We start from the raw sequence: 21,876 nt of genomic DNA, 5'->3' as shown, positions 1-21,876 counted from the left end.
AGCAAAAGCCACACAAGCTTTCGGAGCTCCAAGCCCCTTCTTCAGGTGAGTGGGAATTCTGTTCACAAACAGGGCATATAAAGACACAGACTCAATTTACATGAATAATGGTTGGAATGCGAATACTTACAACTAATCAAGTCTTTAAGAAACAAAACAACGTGAGTGGAGAGAGCATCAAGACAGGCTAAAAAGATGTGTATTGTCTCCAGTTGTCTCCAACTGTCTCCTTGTCTGGAGACAATACATATCTTTTTAACCTGTCTTGATGCTCTTTCCACCCACGTTGTTTTGTTTCTTAAAGACTTGATTAGTTGTAAGTATTCGCATTCCAACCATTATTATGTAAATTGAGTCTGTGTCTTTATATGCCCTGTTTGTGAACAGAATTCCCACTCACCTGAAGAAGGGGCTTGGAGCTCCGAAAGCTTGTGTGGCTTTTGCTCCCAAATAAACCTGTTGGACTTTAACCTGGTGTTGTTAAACTTCTTACTTTTGCAATGTTCCAGTGAAGTCCAACATAAACTGGAAGAACATCACCTCATCTTACAATTAGGCACTTTATAGCCTTCTGTACTGAACATTGAGTTCAACAAGTTTAGAACATGAACTCTCGCCTCCATCTCCACTCCATCTCCATTTATTTTATTTTATTTCTTTTCATCTTAATTATCCGTTTTTATTACTTTATGTTCTTATTTTTTATTTTTCACTTCTAACATCTTGCTTTCCAGCCTTGTTCCCCCCCCCCCCTCCCTCCCTCACCCCACTAGGGCCTACTGCCACATTCCTACACTCTGCACCTATGTTCTGTTGTTTACACATTCTGATCTCTTAATGGATGCTATTAACACCATTCTCAGCTTTTATCATCACCATTTACATTCTCTTTGTCTTTTAGCCTATGCCATCCCTATCCATGCCCGCCCCTCACCTTCACTAGCATAAACCTTGTCTGATTTTCATTGTCTCTAGTTCTGATGAAGGGTCATCCTAACTTGAAACGTTGGCTCTATTCTTTCTCGATGTGGAGATGCCGGCGTTGGACTGGGGTAAGCACAGTAAGAAGTCTCACAACACCAGGTTAAAGTCCAACAGGTTTATTTGGTAGCAAATACCATAAGCTTTCGGAGCAATGCTCCTTCGAAGGAGCATTGCTCCGAAAGCTTATGGTATTTGCTACCAAATAAACCTGTTGGACTTTAACCTGGTGTTGTGAGACTTCTTTCTATTCTTTCTCCACAGATGCAGTCAGGCCTACCTGCTGAGATTTTCCAACATTTTCTGCTTTTGTTTCAGATGTCAGCATCTGCCGTATTTTGCCTTTATCAATCTGTAAATAGTTGTTGGTTAATAACCATAGTCACTCAAGTGAATAGAGCTGCGAAGAAGGCCTATAGTGTGTTAGCTTTTATTAACAGAGGGTTGGAGTTTAAGAGCCGTGGGGTTATGCTGCAACTGTACAGGACCTTGGTGAGACCACATTTGGATTATTGTGTGCAGTTCTGGTCACCTCACTATAAGAAGGATGTGGAAGTGCTGGAAAGAGTGCAGAGGAGATTTACCAGGATGCTGCCTGGTTTGGAGGGTAGGTCTTATGAGGAAAGGTTGAGGGAGCTAGGGCTGTTCTCTCTGGAGCGGAGGAGGCTGAGGGGAGACTTAATAGAGGTTTATAAAATGATGAAGGGGATAGATAGAGTGAACGTTCAAAGACTATTTCCTTGGGTGGATGGAGCTATTACAAGGGGGCATAACTATAGGGTTCATGGTGGGAGATATAGGAAAGATATCAGAGGTAGGTTCTTTACGCAGAGAGTGGTTGGGGTGTGGAATGGACTGCCTGCAGTGATAGTGGAGTCAGACACTTTAGGAACATTTAAGCGGTTATTGGATAGGCACATGGAGCACACCAGGATGATAGGGAGTGGGATAGCTTGATCTTGGTTTCAGATAAAGCTCGGCACAACATCGTGGGCCGAAGGGCCTGTTCTGTGCTGTACTGTTCTATGTTCTATGTAACCATGTATAGTTTGTTCTTAACTGGTGAAGCCAAGTTACTGCACATTCCTTAACCATGTTTAAAATGGTCAATTTGAATTTATGTTAGACAATTAACAGTCAAGCTAGTTACAGAACAGGAAAGAAGTTGTTCCTTGGAATTACAAAGCCAACGTGCAGAGTGGTTCGGAAAGCCCTTAATCCATCTCCCTGCTTGCTCTAAAAGCCAATTCAAATTGAATCCAATTTATGGTTCCCAGGAAAGAGACATTCTAGATCCAGCTGACAAGAACACGCATTACACCTGATTGTGGGTTTGACTGTATGCCTAATCATAGTCAAAGCAAATTGATCTGTTCCCGAGAGGAAACTTTTATTCTCAGATTTTATGATGAAAACTGGTCTTAACTGTTGATATTAATAGCTATGGCCTAGGGCTTCGGTTAAGATATGTTGACAATAGAATGTGATTTTATTTATGGCTTTTCTTTATCTCTGGAAGGAAATGTACATTGTTTGTGATGGAAGGCAGCACAGTGGCACAGTGGTTAGCACTGTTGCCTCACAGCTCCAGGGACCTGGGTTCAATTCCCGACTTGGGTCACTGTCTGTGTGGAGTTTGCACGCTCTCCTCGTGTCTGCGTGGGTTTCCTCCAGGTGCCCCGGTTTCCTCCCACAGTCCAAAGATGTGCAGGTTAGGTGCATTGGCCATGCTAAATTGCCCCTTAGTGTCCTGGGATGCGTAGGTTAGAGGGATTAGCGGGGTAAATGTATGAGGTTACAGGGATAAGGCCTAGGTGGGATTGTTGTTGGTGCAGACTTGATGGACCAAATGGCCTCCTCCTGAACTATAGGATTTCTATTCTAAATTTCTGGAGTCTACGACTCATAAAGCAGGGTTTGCAAAAATGGGGTGACACAAGATGATTTGCATCCTATTTCCAATAGGAAGAGTAAATTTGGATCATCTCCAAAAGAGGAAGAAAGAATGGGATACTGAGGGATAAAAATTGAGAAATCATAATCCTTGTTGACACAATGATACTGTGGCTTCTGTGGTATGACTCTTTTGGGCACAGTTCAACGTCACCTCAAAGACAAAGAAGAGGGATATAGTCTGTGCTGACAACACCCAGAGTTCCTGGGATCTTGAGAGATGAGAAACTTCTATGTTGTCTTCACTGCTTGTTAAGTATATGTAAGATTTCACTCAATAAATTCTACTTTATTCAGAAGTACTGGTTATTTGTATCTTGTAGATCAAGCACAACTGAGGACCCTAGAGTTAAAAATTAAAGGTGCTTTGCTGAGCACCTTCGGTCTGTGCGGTTGCTTCCGGTTGCTTGCTTTTTTAACACACGATCCTATTCCCATGCCCACATGTCTGTCCTTGGCTTGCTGCAATGTCATGATGTGGAGATGCCGGCATTGGACTGGGGTGAACACAGTAAGAAGTCTCACAACACCAGGTTAAAGTCCAACCTGTGAAATAAACCTGTTGGACTTTAACCTGGTGTTGTGAGACTTCTTACTTGCTGCAATGTTCCAGTGAAGCTCAACGCAAACTGGAGGAACAGCATCTCATCTTCCGGTTAGGCACTTTACAGCCTTCCAGTCTCAACAGCGAATTCAACAACTTCAGATGATTTGCTCTGCCCCACCTCGACCCCTTTGTTTTCATTCTATTTTATTTAATTTCTTACTGTTCTCCACCTTTTATTTCTTAATTGTCTTTCTTAATTTCCCCCCTCTCTTTCCCCCTACCCTTACCTTTTCTCCCCCCCCCCCACTTCCCCTTCTCTACATTCTACCTCTGTCTCCCATCTTTCTCCCCCACTCCCAACATCTTCATCTGTCACAGCTTACAACTTCTCTGCCGTTTGGCCATTCACACTCTTTATTCTCTCCGTGGACAGCTATTAGCAGTCTTTTCCCCTGGTTTTTGACTCATCTTTCATTCCCTCACACTGCAGTATAAATATCTCCCACTTTCTATGCCTTGCAGCTTTGACAAAGGGCGGCACAGTAGCACAGTGGTTAGCACTGCTGCTTCACAGCTCCAGGGTCCCGGGTTCGATTCCCGGCTCGGGTCACTGTCTGTGTGGAGTTTGTACATTCTCCTCGTGTCTGCGTGGGTTTACTCCGGGTGCTCCGGTTTCCTCCCACAGTCCAAAGATGTGCGGGTTAGGTTGATTGGCCAGGTTAAAAATTGCCCCTTAGAGTCCTGGGATGCGTAGGTTAGAGGGATTAGCGGGTAAATATGTGGGGGTAGGGCCTGGGTGGGATTGTGGTCGGTGCAGACTCGATGGGCCGAATGGCCTCCTTCTGCACTGTAGGGTTTCTATGATTTCTATGGAACATCAGCTCTTTTCTCTTCTTACAGATGCTGCCAGACCTGCTGGGATTTTCCAGCATTTTCTCTTTTGGTTAGAAATTAAAAATTCAGATCTTAGCGCTTTTTGAATTATGAGGGCACTGTACCTCGAAACCCTAAATCTTACACTTGAGGTGACTGTGGTGGGGAAGGGACCATTGTCCACCTGCTTCTGAAATGTGTTTTTGCAAAGCAGGTCTGGAAAGAGATGTCGTGGTTTTTGTCCCAAGCAGCTCTGTGACACTGGACTCTGTGTCCTACATGCTGTTCCCAGGGACACAGAGGTAAATATTGATGGTTGCTGGAGGAGCATCAACTCGGTGCAAATTACTCTTCGGTTTGCCTGAAACTTATTGGTCTTCCACCTCATCAAAGCTGTTCACAACAGAGAGTTGCACAGGGCTAGCATATTCCAAGGTCTAGAACTACATGCAGAGGAACTTGGGGCAGCTTCCGCAAAGACTCAATATAGAAAAGCTTCTGTTTAAGGCCATCTGCCTTTGGTATGCCAGGGGACTGGAAACTGTATAAATCCCCGTACAGCAGAGGATGTTTAACATTAAATGTAAATTCATTGCAAGTGTGGTGAGGCGCTCATCAACTGAATTGAACTCTATTGCACTTCATTTAATATCCAATTTGAACAATTATGTAATGTACTATTGCAAATTTATATGAATAAAGCATATCTTTGAAAATAAATCTACTAATTAATCATTTAATGACACTCCATGAATACAAAACTATCTGATTGGGGTCAGTTCTGTTGTTCAACAAATGTTGGATACATTGCCATTAAAAACTCAGTTACATCTGACTGAAGAAGGTGAACATTTTTATGGGGTTTCTGACTGATGTGGGAGTGGGAAAGTCAAACTTTTTACTGATTTCTATTGCTGGCTCTGGCATGGCGAGGCATCAGTGAGGCCTGTGCTGGAGCCCACAACTTAGGATGTCCACACTAACCTGCATATCCCCAACATCCAGAGGTTGTGGTCAATTTCAGCGGCCTAATGACAGCAAACACTGACAGGAAGCTTAGTGTCAGGTGCACTGAGCCCTGCATTTTGATTTCTGCAATTTAACCTCAAACTTTAGGGTCAGAGTTCAGGTAAAGGAGGGAAAGGCCTGAATGAGGCAAAATAGTGAAGTTGAAGAATGCCATTTGGCCTATATTAGTTCATTCATCCTAAATGAAAAAAAATCATGTTTTTCAGTAACAAGATTCCACTTTAAGATGCATCCCTAATATTTCCTCATAACTTAAGACCTTTAAGAATAGGTAACAGCCTTTTTTCACCACCTCAAATGCTTCCTTCCCCCTTATATAGAATCGGAGAATAGTGAAACGCAGTTAAAGCCCTCGATTCTGTGCTTGCTCTTTTGAAGAACGATCCAGTTAACCTTGCTCCCTTGATTTTTCTTCAAATTGCTACAATTCGTTTCTCCCCCCATCATAGAAATCATAGAAACCCTACAGTGCGGAAGGAGGCCATTTGGCCCACCGAGTCTGCACCGACCACAATCCCACCCAGGCCCTACCCACACATATTTACTTGCTAATCCCTCTAACCTACGCATCTCTGGACTCTAAGGGGCAATTGTTAACCTGGCCAATCAACCTAACCCGCACATCTTTGGACTGTGGGAGGAAACCGGAGCACCCGGAGGAAACCCACGCAGACACGAGGAGAATGTGCAAACTCCACACAGACAGTGACCCGAGCCGGGAATCGAACCCGGGACCCTGGAGCTATGAAGCAGCAGTGCTAATCACTGTGCTACCGTGCTGCCCCCATGTATATACCCAATTCTCCAACTCTTCAATTTATACCCACCAACCTATCGGACAGTGCGTTCAAAATCCGAACCACTCATTGCAGAAGATTTTCCTCATGTTGCCTTTGCATTTTTGTTAATCACCTTACGTCTGTGTTCTCTGGTTTATTATCCTTCAGGTCATTGAAAACACTTGCTCCTTCTTTAGCCTATCAAGACTTATCATGATTTTAAACACTCCTGTCAAATCTCCTGTTAACAATCTCTGCTCTAAGGAGAACCAGCTCAGCTTCTCCAGTCTATCCACGTAACTGTAATCTCCCATCTGAAAAATGTGTAGTTATCCAAACTGAATTTCATTTGGCACTGATTTACCCAATTGTAAATTCAGTGACCGGAACTGGACACAATATACAAGCTGTGGTCAGGCGAGAGAACTACAATTTGAGCATGAGCTCCTCCCATTTGTATTCTCTCCCAATTATACAGCAGGTGGCTGATCCAATATACCCTGTTTGACTTTAATGCCCAAAGTAATAAACACTCTCAAGTTATCCAGAGATCCACACATTGTGATGATATGTATATGCATTCATTGTAAAGTGCTCAGCAGAGCAAGGGTTAATGTGGCACTGGAGCGTGGCACTGTCCACAGTGTGATGTATGTAGTCACATGGTCAGAGAACAGTCTAGAACTGAATTCAGTAAGCAGCATGCCTGCATGGAATAGCTCCATGCAAGACTATCCTTGGAACTGTATTTAGTTAAAGCATACTAACAAAACTGTTTATGTTTAAACATACACACCTCAAGATCTCCTCAATGAGCCACCACCACTACAAAATAAAGAACTCATATTAAGTACATAATGTGACATGTCTTGATCTAAACACTGGCTTTCTTTTCTTGATTTTAAAGTTCAATTTCTTTCTCCCATAATGGATCTCTGATGTCTTTGTCTGTATAACAGTTCTTGATTGTGTGTTGAATGCTATGTCATCCAGAACTTTGAGGCTTTCGTTCTCTTTCCGCTTTGTGCCTCTTTCAGAGGCTGATCCTCAACATGAACAAGAATAGTGTGGCCAAATGGCCAATGGCCTGTGCAACTGGGCCCGACACAGAATTGGACAATCTAAATTAAACAGCAGCCAACAGCCTCCACAGCCAGGCCTGATGGGAATTCGGACAGACCAAGTTTAAACACAGACACAGGTCTGAGGCGATCCAGGGCAGTTCTGGACTTGTTCTGAAATCTGGAACTGCAAGTGCTCAGCCCTGACCAAATAAGGACAGTGTTTGTATACTCCCAAGTTTCGGCCAGACTCCTGCTGTTACCTTATATGGAAAGGGGCTATGCGCACCCTGTGCACCTGAGGATGGACATCTCGGGGACCCTGGCATCTTCCAAATATGTAATCAGCAATCTCATTGGGTGTTGCAATCCCTGCTTGATAATCTTATTGGCTGGAAGCTGGAGAACCTTCCAGAAGGGCGTAAAGAGGGAGTCACTGGGAGGCCATCCCCGCGAAGACTTGATCTTGATGTCGGCAGCAGAGGTGAAGACCTGAGACCAACTTTTGCCATGTGGAAGACCCTGGGTTCAGGAAAGACCCAAGATCAACATTCATACCTAGTGGAGCGAGCCTGGCCAGTTCAACCTCATGGGTAGTATTTAGGTCTCAGATCAATACGCTAGAGTAGTTTTTGTTTAAGTTAAAGAAGTTTCATTTACTGAAAGTGTTTTGTTGAAGTTTGGTACCAAAAGTATTGTAATAAAGACAACATTTATTTAAGGATAACCATGAATCGACTCTTGTCCTTTGTTTGTCACAAGAGCACCTGGGTAAACAGGTTTTGCTGCAAGCTGGTCGAAGTGTTTAATTTCCAGGCAATAGTCATAGAGTCATAGAGGTTTACAGCATGGAAACAGGCCCTTCAGCCCAACTTGTCCATGCCGCCCTTTTTTAAAAAACCCCTAAACTAATCCCAATTGCCCACATTTGACCCATATCCCCCTATACCCATCGTACCCATGTAACTATCTAAATGCTTTTTAAAAGATAAAATTGTACCCACCTCTAATACTACCTCTGGCAACTTGTTCCAGACACTCACCACCCTCCGTGTGAAAAAATCGCCCCTCTGGACACTTTTGTATCTCTCCCCTTAAACCTATGCCCTCTAGTTTTAGACTCCCCTACCTTTGGGAAAAGAATAGAATGCAAGACATCATGAATCTCTGCCTGAATCCAGTTCCTTAAAACCTTACAGTCTGATTATGCTCCTGTAAAGCTCTTTGGGAAGTTCTACTATATTTAAGGCTCTATATAAATGCAAGTTGTTGTTGAACAAGTTTCCATGTTCTCTGACATGTACTGTAGCTGACATTTGCATCAAACTACCTGACCACACTCATCATCTTTTCTGCTGTGCTCCCAAATTTTGTACTTGCATTACCCACAATACACAGTTAATTGGAATAACTTTGACAAACACCATTAACTTGCACATGTCAATTTCAGGTAAATGTCTATAAAAACTGATCTGTCCAATTCACCCAACTTGTGGTGGAATTAGCAGTGAACATTGAGACATTTGCCACTGTTATGTGTGTCAGTACCCAGAGGGAGTCTTATGCAGGAAATTTAAACTTCCCATGGGCAGAGATGCACTGGCCCCACACCGTGCATGAATGCCTCCTACACTGAGCCTGCCATTACAGATTTGGACTGGATGCCCTGAACTTGCTCAGAAATTTGGTCCAGGCTGTTAATCACAGGCGTAAGATCTGGATTGAAAGTAATTAACAGAAGAAACTTTCTCGGAATGGCCTCGAAACCTGCTGAACAATTAACACCCTTTGCACTGCTGCCCTCAAAGGGGACCTGGCCTCAGTGCTTCTGCACCTGCCCTGGTGACCCAGTCCAACGCCGGCATCTCCACATCATGGCTGCACCCTTCAGCAGGGACAGAAAGTCCCTAAAGCATTCAGGCCAGTAAGGTAAAGATGCACTTTCATTTGTGGTCAGCATATATATTGTGTTAGCTTCGCATTGTCAGTTGAACCTTTCCTTCACCATTAATGACTAATGTTGCACAATTCAGAATAAATGGAGGAAAAAAGTAATTATTTGCTGGGGATTTTTTTATTGGAAGAAAGGTTTTTGTTACCAGATAAGTTTACTTCACGTTTGAAAAAGCGTGTCACTTTTCCAGGAACATAAGGACATTAAAAGGTTTGCATCATATAGAATACATCTAAGTATGGATACTTCATACTGAGCTATGTATATATTGTCTCATATAGTATCTAAGCAGGTCATCTAGCATGGTATCTGGTATCTATAAAGGATATCCAACGTGCATATTATTTATAAAAAAACCTGCCTAGAAATAGTGTCACACCCATATTACAAGTGTAAAATGGGCAACCAAATATCAATATGACAGGCAGCATACGCACACACATTCCATACTCAAAGTGCATCACCAGTTGTATTGATAAAGGCTTCTGCATAGGTATTCATGGCCTGGTGTCTGAAAAAGATAGTGGCCACTTTGCTTATGCAGATTAGGGCCTAACACATGTTAGAGGCCCACTCTCAAAAATTCTTCAGTAACTGACTGCTGTGTGTGCCATGCATGCTGTGGTCAGTATTGTCTTGGGGCTTTGTATATAAACTAACTGTTCTCAGTGGGCCGAAGGGCCTGTTCTGTGCTGTACTGTTCTAATGGAAAGGAACTGCTGAAGGCTGCTCCCTGAAAGTATTTTTTTAACTCACCTTATTCTGAAGTCAGGAGGAGCAGAGATATTCCTCTCAGCTCCATCTTAATATTCCTGTCCTGCCTATTTCCTCAGAATTGTTATGGTGTAGAGGAGGCCATTTGGCCTATCGTGTCTGCACTGGCTCTCCAAACGAGTATTGTGTCTTAGTGCCATTTCCCTGCTTTCCCATACCCCTGCACATTTTTTCTATTCAAGTAATCATGTAATGCCCTCTTGAATGCCTCGATTGAACCTGCCTCCACCACACTTCCAGGCAGTGCATTCTAGACCCAAACCACTTGTTGTGTGAAAATGTTTCTTCTCAGATCACATTTGCTTCTTTTACAAATCACTTATAAATCTGTACCCTCTCATTCTTGATCCTTTTACAAGCAGGAACAATTTCTCCCTATCTACTCAGTCCAGCCCTCTCATGATTTTGAACATCTCTATTAAATCTCCTCTTAGCTGTCTTCTTTCCACGGAGAACAGTCCCAACCTCTCCATTCTACCCTCATAACTGAAGTTTTTCATCCCTAGAGCCATTCTTGTGAACCTCTAATGCACTCACATCCTGACTGGCATCCAGAACTGTACACAATATTCCAGCTGCAGTTTAACATGTGTCTCGTGGACCTTATGACGTCACTGGTGAGGGGTGGGGCAGATCTGAAATCATGCTCTCGCCGGCAAGAACATCGCCATCCAGATCTTGAGCCCTTGCTGGCAACCTCGCAGATGGCGAACATGGGCTCAAAATACCACCCAAGGTCCTCTGTTTACCACCTCGACCATCTGATCTTTGTCCTTAGTAGGGCTATGAATTGCATTCGGGGCCTCGACTGGCACCTGGAGTCCATCAGTGGTCAACAAATAAGACCAGCAGACCAATTTTTCATGGTTCAATCACTGATCTCATTCAACACATACAGGATCCAGTCAGGTGTGATCCAATTTCTCAGTCATCGAATCTTCAATTTTATCAAATAAAACTGTGCATACAGACAAAGCACAAAATATTTACACTCAGCACCACATTTATGGAAATATTGTAACAACTGTACCAATTATTCACATATTCAACACAACAACTGACAGTACATTATTGTCAAATAATTACAGTTGGACCTTATTCAAAATACATAGTTTGGTAAAAGAATCAACCACAGCTTTAAGAGAGGCAATATTTGGAATGTAAAAGTGCAAATTCATGCTTGGACCTGGCAGTTTAAAGTAAATGGGGCAATATTGATCCTTGATAGTAGCACAAAATAGACAATAGTAAATCGGTGGCCCATGTTACACCTCACTTGATTTTCTTTGGAATCAAATGAAAAAATATTGGACAGATATGAACTGGCCTCCCAATTTGCTATTACCCATTTCACATTACCACCAATGACTGTTTCCACTCCCAATGTGCTTAATTTACGGATGGGAAAGTATTAAAACATTCTCCCATTGGACATCAAGAAAGTAGCATTCTAAACCCTAAGGTACAACTGATATTTGAATAGCTGAGCCCGGTTTTAATATTTCTGTTACGTTTTTGAATTTGGAATACAACAATAGAATATTGGTAGTGTACAAAAAAGGGAACACCACAAGAAAACAATTTCAACTCATCTCAGAATTGGAATAACCAAACAAAATGGAGGCGACAGTGACAAAATATTTGTCATTTTAAGTGGAATATAGTCAGTAGCTGCTTAATTTTGTGTTTGATAGCTTAAATTGAACCCTGCAGTTCTTTCAGGTAACCGCTTGTGCTTTCAAGACACAAGCATAGATATATTGTAAGGAATAATCTTGGCATAATGCACGAAGAATCAAAAACACAGATGCCTCACTCCCAGTACAAGATCAGATCAGGGAAGCATAAATCCCTCATAACAACAACAGTGTTTCATCAAGTGGTGCTTACACGGAGGAATCTCTGATAGACTTTTGATGGATTGTCTTGGTTCTGCTAAGGAATGGGAAAGCGGTGCACAAACAGCCTGCCATCATCGTTAACCCCAGGCTACACCACGCACAGAAAATGGACCAGCTGTACCCATGGTCAATATCGCTTGGTAGCCCGTAGATAAATTTTGGTTGGCGCGACAGATCATACGAAATGCTGGCTGCAAATGTGCAAAGAGAAATTGTGCAAAAGATTCCTAAAGGGGAAAAAAAAAGAAAATTTGCTGTTATTTCTTCCCAGAATATGATGCTATTTCAACAATGCAGCATTTTTTTTTTACCAAGTAAAATAAATGTGTGGTAATACAATGAATATGGCAAATTGGTTTAAGTGGAAAAAACTGATGCATTTTGACAGGTATTTGGGTTTATTACAAGATGACACTTAAAATACAACACTTTACAAAATTAACATCTATGTAAGGTTTTCTTCCATGTGTAAGCAACATTACGAGTCAGTTTATTTTATATAATTATCACATTTTCAAAGTTACAAGAGTGCTTCTCGGGATGAGAAACTTCAGTTATGAGGATAAATTGGAGAGGTTAGGGTTGTTTTCCTTGGATAGAAGGTGGCCAAGAGGAGACTTGATAGAGATGTTCAAAATCATGAAAGGATTGGATAGAGTAGATAGGGAGAAACTGTTCTCACTCGTAGAAGGATCAAGAACGAGAGCGCACAGATTTAAAGACATTTTCAAAAGAAGCAAATGAGATGTGAGAAAAACTTTTTCACACAATGAGTGGTTCACATCTGGAATGGACTGTCTGGAAGTGTGGTGGAGGCAGATTCAGTTGAGGCTTTCAAGAGGGCATTAGATAATTACTTGAATAGAAACAATGTGCAGGGGTACGGGAAAAGGCAAGGGAATGGCACTAAGCCATGATATTCCTTTGGAAAGCTGGCACAGACATAAGTGGCTTTCTTCAGCACTGTAACAATTCTGTGATTCTTGGATGCTTATTTTACTGTAATGGGCAATTACTTTGATTTGCAGGGATCTGTACTGAGGTTTTAACTATTCACCATACTTATTAACGACTTAGATGATGCGATAGCCAGCTATACATCAAAGTTTTTTTTGTGACACAAAAATAGAAAGCATTGCAGGATAGGGCAGCATGTCATTACAAAGATATTTTGATAAATTAAGCCAATGGGCAAAATTGTCACAAATGGATTTCATTATAAGCAAATGTGAGGTCATCCACTTTTGGATCTAAAAAGATTGGAATCAGAACACTTTCCAAATGATGAAAATCTGGAAACAGCCGAGCTCCAAAGAGACTTAAGACTCCATGAATGTAGATTGTTAAAATGTCACAGACAGGTACAGAAAATAATCAAAAAAGCTAATGAAATGTTGGCCTTTCTATCTAGAGGACAAGAGTACAAGTGGGTACGGGAAAAGGCAGGGGAATGGCACTGGAGAGGCGATGGCCTAGTGATATTATCACTGGACTATTAATCCAGAAACTCAGCTAATGTTCTGGGGATCCAGGTTCGAATCCCGCCACGGCAGAGGTGGAATTTGAATTCAATAAAAAATATCTGGAATTAAGAATCTACTGATGACCATGAAACCATTGTCGATTGTCAGAAAAAACCCATCTGGTTCATTAATGTCCTTTAGGGAAGGAAATCTGCCGTCCTTACCCGGTCTGGCCTACATGTGACCCCAGAACCACAGCAATGCGGTTGACTCTGAACTGCCCTCCAAGGGCAACTAGGGATGGGCAATAAATGTTGACCAGGCAGCGGCGCCTATGTCCTATGAATGAATAATAATCTAAAAATGCTATAGGAGGGCCTCACTGACAAACATCATGTATGGTCCCCAGCAACAGAGACCAGATGTGTTGGCCTCACTGGTGGGACTGGAGGCCACTGGGACCTCCTGGGTGGTTGGACGCAGTGGAGGGCAGTGCCCAGCTGGCACACTGGCACTGCCCACCAGTACCCTGGCGCTGCCAGTTGGCCACCCTGGTGGTGCCCACTGGGCAATCGATAGTGTCAAGGGGCGGAGCCTGAATGGAGGGGCAGTATACAGTTCAAAAACAGAAAATGCTGGAAAATCACAGCAGGTTTGACAGCATCTGTGAAGAGAGAGAATAGAGCCAACGTTTTGAGTCTGAATGACGCTTCATCAGAGCTAAGAGCAAAGAAAATCAGAAGAGATTTATACTATGAGTGTGGGGTGTGGCTGTATTTGGGGACAAAGGGAATGTAAATGAGGATGAAGAAGGCTGAGAAAGGTGCTAAAAGTGTCCACTAAGTGATTTGAATGTGTGAATGGCAGAACAGAGGTACGGATTGTTAAGGCAGTTGCCCTGAAATGGGGTCAAGATGGAGAGTGGGCATAGAGAAGTGGAAAAATGGAAGTGAGAAAGAAGGATGATAAAAATGGACAAATGAGATGAAAAGAAGAAACAGAATGAAATAAAATAAATGGAAATGGGGTGAAGATGGAGGGGAGAGTTCACGCTCTGAAGTTGTTGAACTCAATGGTCAGTCCAGAAGGCTGTAAAGTGCCCAATCGGAAGATGAGGTGCTGTTCCTCCAGTTTGCATTGGGGTTCGCTAGAACATTGCAAAAGGCCAAGGACGGACATGTGGACAGGAGGGCAGGGTGGTGTGTTGAAGTGGCAAGCGACAGGAAGGTCAGGGTCCTGCGTGCGGACGGACCGAAGGTGTTCAACAAAGCGGTCACCGAGTCTGCGTTTGGTTTCACTGATATAGAGGAGACCGCATTGGCAGTATACTGTTCACCCCACTCACTTTCAAAAGGTATCTGTATAATGCATACCATTAGAAGTACAATTCGTAATCCAAAATTAATACAGACACACAGACTGCTGAAGTAAAGTGCTGGAAAATGACCTGCCATTAGGAAAAGGAGACCTGCCACATGCTGAGTGAGGCTTTCTTCCCAGAAGAAGCTCATAGATGCCACAATGCACCCACACAACAGGACAGCAGCTGCCATGCCCAGGAATCCAGCAGTGATCCTCCTCAAATCTACATTAGTCGGGTAGAAACAAAGAAAAGAAAACCTCATTAGTATTCATTCACAAAAACTATAAAGGATATTAGTTTCAGCAGCAGTCCATTGAAATTGTAAAGGAAAATAGAATTATTCTTATTACAGTTAGAATTATGAACCACAATGCATGCTGAGTCACAGAGAAAAGGAATTTGCGGTTCTGTTTCGTAATTCACTAGACTGTGTGTTTCCCAACCTAGGTGAAACATGTGAAAGAGCCAAGTAGATTGAAAACATTGTTCTCAGATAAAAATGCTGCCAGTGCACTTTCTAGCAATCTATTCAAAAATGAACCAGCAGAAATTTTCTTTTAGGCCCAAAGTTGAGTGTCAAAGTAATTTGCAGTCAGGGTACACCCCTGGCATTGCTTACGTGCCATCTTCTGCATTAAATTAGTGTCCAGCAACAATACATGCCTACTTTACACAAGCATGATTAACATCCAATGCAATTGAGTCGACAATGACAAAAAATAGGATCCGAGGAAGGTCAGCACCATTCCCAGCTCATTTAACACTGCTTGTCCTTACTTGGACAGGCACATCTGGCATCCAGCAAGTATGACACGGAAAATTAAATGGACATAGAGATCAGCAGGGCTACAATGCAATGGATCCAACATCCGACTATCTACCCCCCATTTGCAGAACCCTACCTAAGTATTTTGCCTAGATCGGGTTGTTTCCAGAGGCATTCTTAACCTAGCTTTAAATAGTCGCTGCAATATGTGGTACCCATAGGATCCATTGCAGCAACTCACCAAAACTTCTGTGGCAGCACCCATTAAACCCATGACCTCCACCAATTGGAAGGACAAGGGCAGCAGGTACATGGGAATCATTACTTCCAAGTTCATCTCCAAGACACAGGCCAAGCCAACTGCGGTATATATCTCCTCATTCCTTCATTGTCACTGGGTTACAATCAGAGAACTCCCAATCTAACTATACTGTGGGTGCACTTTCACCACTAGGTCTATAAATGTTCAAGAGTAAAGTTTATCACCACCTTCTTCAGCCTTGCCAGAAATGGCTACACCCGAAACTGTGAAATGCTACACAAGAAGAAGTCTTTCTTGTGCAAGATCTCCACACTATAGCCAATAGTTTCCTCAGGGCTTCTCCCCACTCACTGGCCATAACTTCAGTGTCAAATCTCCTCATGCACAGTAATGGGGTTTCCACTGAACCTACAATGGTGATCTGGCAGTAGAACTGGAGTAAGCCCGAGATTTTCCTGCCATTTGCCCTGTTTCTGACACTTGCTGCCAGTAACTAGGGTTGCACTTCTGGAAAAGTGGGCAGAAACACTTGTGTGGAGGGAGAAAGGGAAAGTAAAGCTCAAAAGGACCATGAGTATAGCACAGTTTTACACTAATTTACACTTACGCAGCAGATGCCATTCATCCTGCTGAATGGTTTTTGTAAGATTGAAAGGAATATTTCTTAGACGGATGGGTTGGGAGTAGTGATACTTGACAGATGTGCATCGCTGTGCAATTCCTGAGAGAAAAATGAGATTCATTAACATTAGGCAACTGAGAATGGAAATCTATCCTATAAGCACAGTAAATATTATTCCTAAATGCCGACCATTGCAATTAAGCGTTTATGCATTGATTGTTTTATGATGCAGATACAGTACTTAAATTATGCTTTTAATATAAATGGCATTATGTTTGCATCAGAATGATGATCATTAGTACCATAGGTCAGGATTGTTCTCCCTCTCTGCGGTGTGTTTCGCGGCAGCGGGAGGTGGCGCACACTCGCTGGCAGCGGGATCTTACGGTCCCGCCATTGTCAATGGGGTTTCCCGTTGAATGCACCCCTCGTTGTTGGGAAACCTGCGGCGGGGGTGCATCATCAGCGGGACTATAAGACCTGATTTTGGCGATAGTATACAATGACCAACTCATGAAATAACACCCTATCATGAAAATATCAAAATTCCATGTATGCATTTTTGTACAATATGTTAGCCACTAGCCACATGTAGTTAATTGAAAAACCTGATAAGGATCACGCATTTTTGATTGGTACATGAAATCCGAATAATAGATACCATCAGTAGGCCTGTGATCTCAATACTCATACTTGTATGATGATGGAATGTGTATTTTAACTCTTTTTTTGTGTAGTTGTTGGTAAAATGGTGAGGCTAAAGCATAGTGTGTGAGTGAATTTTGATTGTTTTGTGTCCTTTACTACCTTGGTCACTGCTTACTGTTTATTTTCTAATATAATGTACAAACTGAGTTAAAACGCCAGAACACAGAATTAATTTTAAAGAACAAAGACCAAAGAAAATTACAGCACAAGAACAGACCCTTCGGCCCTCCAAGTCTGCACCGACCATGCTGCCCGACTTAACTAAAACCCCCTACCCTTCCGGGGACCACATCCCTCTATTCCCAACATATTCATGTATTTGTCAAGGCACCCCTTAAAAGTCACTACTGTATCCGCTTCCACTATCTCCCCCGGCAGCGAGTTCCAGGCACCCACTACTCTCTGTGTAAAAAATCTGCCTTGATTTAAAAAACCTTTAAACCTTGCCCCTCGCACCTTAAACCTGTGCCCCCTAGTAATTGACTCTTCCACCCTGGAAAAAAGCTTCTGGCTATCCACTCTGCCCATGCCTCTCATAATCTTGTAGACTTATATCAGGTCGCCCCTCAACCTCCGTCGCTCCAGTGAGAACAAACCAAGTTTCTCCAATCTCTCCTCATAGCTAATGCCCTCCATACCAGGCAACATCCCGGTAAATCTTTTCTGTACCTTCTCCAAAGCTTCCATATCCTTCTGGTAGTGTGGCGACCAGAATTGAACACTATATTCCAAGTGGGCCTAACTAAGGTTCTATAAAGCTATAAAGGTTTCATAGAATCCTTCAATGCAGAAGGAGGCCTTTTGGCCCATCGAGCCTGCACTTACCACAATCCCACCCAGGCCCTATCTCCACAACCCCATGCATTTACCCTAGCTAATGCCCCTGACACTAAGGGGCAATTCATCGTGGCCAATCCATCTAATCCACACATCTTTGGACTGAAAGTCTGCAAAGGGATATAGATAGTCTAAGAGTGGATGAGGGTCTGGCAGATGGAGTACAATGTTGGTAAATGTGAGGTCATCCATTTTGGTAGGAATAACAGCAAAATCGACTATTATTTAAATGGTAAAAAATTGCAGCATGCTGCTGTGTAGAGGGACCTAGGTGTCCTTGTGCAGGAATCTCAAGGAGTTGGTTTGCAGGTGCAGCAGGTAATTAAGAAGGCAAATTGAATTTTGTCCTTTATTGCTAAAGGGATGGAGTTTATAAACAGTGTGGTTATGTTACAGTTGTATAAGGTGTTGGTGAGGCCATACCTGGAGTACTATGTACAGTTTTGGTCTCCTTACTTGAGAAAGGATACTGGACTGGAGGAGGTGCAGAGGAGATTCACTAGGTTGATTCCAGAGTTGAGAGCGTTGGCTTATGAGGAGAGATTGAGTAGACTGGGGCTATACTCATTGGAATTCAGAAGAATGAGGGGAGATCTTACAGAAACATATAAGATTATGAAGGGAATAGATAAGATAGAAGCAGGGAAGTTGTTTCCACTGGCGGGTGAAACTAGAACTAGGGGGCATGGACTCAAAATAAGGGGAAGCAGATTTAGGACTGAGTTGAGGAGGAACTTCTTCACACAAAGGGTTGTGAATCTGTGGAATTCCCTGCCCAGTGAAGCAGTTGAGGCTACCTCATTGAATGTTTTTAAGGCAAGGATAAATACATTTTTGAACAGTAAAGGAATTAAGGGTTATGATGAGCGAGCGGGTAAGTGGAGCTGAGTCCACAAAAAGATCAGCCATGATCTTATTGAATGGCAGAGCAGGCTCGAGGGGCCAGATGGCCTACTCCTGCTCCTAGTTCTGATGCTCTCATGGCTGTGGGAGGAAACTGGAGCACCTGGAGGAAATCCACGCAGGCACAGGGAGAATGTACAAACTCCACATAGACAGTCACCCCAAGCCAGAAATCGAACCCAGGTCCATGGTGCTATGAGGCAGCAGGACTAACCACTGTGCCACCGTGCCTCCCTTCAGCATCATGGAGGCACAGCTACATTGGACAGACAATGTAGCTGTGCATCCAAGATCCTGAAGGGTCATCCTGACCAATTGAATTATCTGCTCCAGGCTAACAGAAGAAAGCAAGGCCAATCAATAATGAGCAGCTCCAAAATGGCACATCCAGCTCCTTTTAATCCCCCCTCGCCCCAGGAACCAATTATTGCAACCATACCCCAACACCCATTTCCATTCTACCAGAGCTTGGCATTATCTTTCCTGTGCTCCCTACCTCTGTATGAAATTCCCCTCACAGTGTTCCTGCATTCTGTGACTACTCCATCCTTTTCAATCTCATGGATCACTGAAACCCACCGACGCTCCCACATGCCAGTACCAAAGCTCCCAAAATCAGCATCACCATCCTGACATTATTAACACACTCTCCACTTCCCAGTCCTCCAATTTATCTTTTACCTACTTGAAACTTGGAACATCATCCCTACCAGTTCCTGTACCATGAGCTTTAAAAAGCATGTAGTCAAATCAACAATATAGGTAAACATATTTTTAACAGTAAACAAACCACTGAGTTGCAGTTTCTCTACAAATAAGTACTCAATCAGGGAAGTCACCAAAGCTTCCTCGGTATCTATAATAATATGCAGTTCTTTGTGTTGACTGTTTTGATTGGTCAGTTTAAGGGACGTGCTTCTTGCTGAGTTCATTTGGTGGGGGAAGGGGTCTGAAGTCATGTTCCCTTTTTAACAGCTGATGTAAAACAGGTAGAACAAAGAACAGTACAGCACAGGAACAGGCCCTTCGGCCCAACAGGCCTGTGCTGACACATTTTCTAAACTAAACTTTCTAAACTAAAGGCCTATTGCCTCTAAGTGGTCCATATCCCTCTATTCCCTGTCTGTTCATGTATCTGTCAAGATGCCTGTTAAACGTTGCTGCTGTATCTGCTTCTACCACCTCCTCTGGCAAAGCATTCCAGGTACTTACCACTCTCTGTGTAAAAAACTTGCCTTTTACATCTTCTTTAAACATCCCCCGTTTTACCTTAAACCGACGTCCCCATGTAATTGACATTTCTACCCTGGGAAAAAGACTCTGACTATCCATTCTATCCATGCCTCAGCTAATTTTGTAAATTACTATCAGATTGCCCCTCAGCCTCCGATGTTCAATGGAAAACAAACCAAATTTGTCCAATCTCTCCTCATAGCTAATACCCTCCAAACCAGGCAACATCCTGGTAAACCTTTTCTACACCTTCTCCAAAGCCTCCACATCCTTCTGGTAGTGTGGCAGTCAGAACTGTACGCAATATTCCAAACAGCTACAACATGACTTGCCAATTTTTATACTTTATGCCCCAACTGATGAAGGCAAGCATGCCATACGCTTTCTTGACCATCTTTTCCACTTGTCTTGCTACTTTCAGGGAACTGTGGCCCTGTACGCCTGGATCCCTCTGTATATTAATGTTTCTAAGTGTTCTGCCATTTACTGTATACTTCCGTCCTGCATTAGATCTTCCAAAATGCATCATCTCACATTTGTCTGGATTAAATTCCATCTGCCATTTCTCCGCCCAAATCTCCAGCCTATTTATACCTTTCTGAATCCTCTGGTAACCCTCCTCACTATCTGCAGCTCCTCCAGTTTTTGTGTTGTCTGCAAACTTACTTACCAGACCACCTACATTCTCTTCCAAATATTACAAACAACAGAGGTCCCAGCATGATCCCAGCGGAACAGATCTCCAGTCAGAAAAACACCCTTCCACTACTACTCTCTGTCTTCTATGATCAAGCCAGTTCTGTATCCATCTTACCAGCTCACCGTATGACTTCACCTTCTGTATAAGCCTGCTGTGAGGGACCTTGACAAAGACCTTGCTAAAGTCCATGCAGCCAAAGAACTCAGACACTTTTAGAAGCCAGGGCGCAGGTAACGGTGAGGTACGTAGGTGAGGTAGGATGGGGTTGGTGGTTGGGTAGGATGGGTCAGGAGGGTAGTTGGGGAGTAGTTGGAGGTGTGGGGCTGGGGGTAGTAGTCAGGTCATGTGGATAGTCGGGGGTCCAATGGGGTTGTAGAGGGTGCAGTGGGGGGCTGGGGGTTGGGTCAGTAATATTGTTAACCTAGGGTTATAACTGCTTTTAATCCTTCTAATTTTTCCTGAGAAACTATTCTGTTAAGAGAGCCGGAACCATCCAAAGTCTCCAATTTAAATCAGAGTTTTGGATGGTTCCCAGTACAGGGTAATCGCTCGTCAGGAATTTGAATTTCCTGGGCAATTTTCATGCAGTCTCTGTATGAGCATCTTCTGGGATACCTCCTGGGTGCAGTCTGGGATTGATGGCTTTCATTAACCAAAGATATTTGGGGATATGGGGCAAAGGTGGATACATGGAGTTAGGTCACAGTTCAGCCGTGATCTTATTCAATGGCTTAACAGATTCAAGGGGCTTAGTAGTCTACTCCGTTTCTATGTATTTTTAATGTTAAAGATGTCGGCCAGAATTCTCTGACCTCGCCCACAGCTGGGATTCTCCAGTCCCGCTGCAGTGAATGGAGATTTGGCTGAGTGCCAAATTCTCCGTTCTTACTGGCAATGGCAGCAGGGTGTGCGAGACTGGGGCATTTTGGCCGTCATTGAATGATGCCCAAAAGCTGCCATTTAATACGGAATATATAAAACCCTATCATAGCACAACCTGGCCACCAGTCTCCACTGCATTTACTATTTTCATCCATCATTCTTTGTAACTAAAGCATTTAATGTCCATAGTAAGTGTCCAAGCAAAATGACACCATGTTTTTAAAAATGCTTATTTCACAATAATGTGACTACAATTATCCATTGGTAAGTGGTGGCACAGTGGTT

General features: G+C 43.0%; 1 protein-coding gene across 1 annotated transcript in view; it reads right to left on the bottom strand.

The window, feature by feature from the left end:
* Positions 1-9,284: 9,284 nt before the first annotated feature.
* tmem178a (transmembrane protein 178a) overlaps positions 9,285-21,876 on the bottom strand; it is a 33,449-nt gene continuing 20,857 nt past the window's right edge. Inside the window, exons 2-4 of the mRNA XM_078230185.1 lie at positions 16,314-16,427; positions 14,763-14,900; positions 9,285-12,079 (exon numbers count right to left, since the gene is read on the bottom strand). Of these exons, the coding sequence (XP_078086311.1) occupies positions 11,838-12,079; positions 14,763-14,900; positions 16,314-16,427 (494 nt within the window). The 3' untranslated portion in view covers positions 9,285-11,837. The remainder of the gene's footprint in view (positions 12,080-14,762; positions 14,901-16,313; positions 16,428-21,876) is intronic.

This window comes from Mustelus asterias, chromosome 15 (genome assembly GCF_964213995.1).
Source record: "Mustelus asterias chromosome 15, sMusAst1.hap1.1, whole genome shotgun sequence".
Classification (NCBI taxonomy): Eukaryota; Metazoa; Chordata; class Chondrichthyes; order Carcharhiniformes; family Triakidae; genus Mustelus; species Mustelus asterias.
Note: the sequence above shows the minus strand (reverse complement) of the source record. Positions and strands in the feature narration are given on the sequence as shown.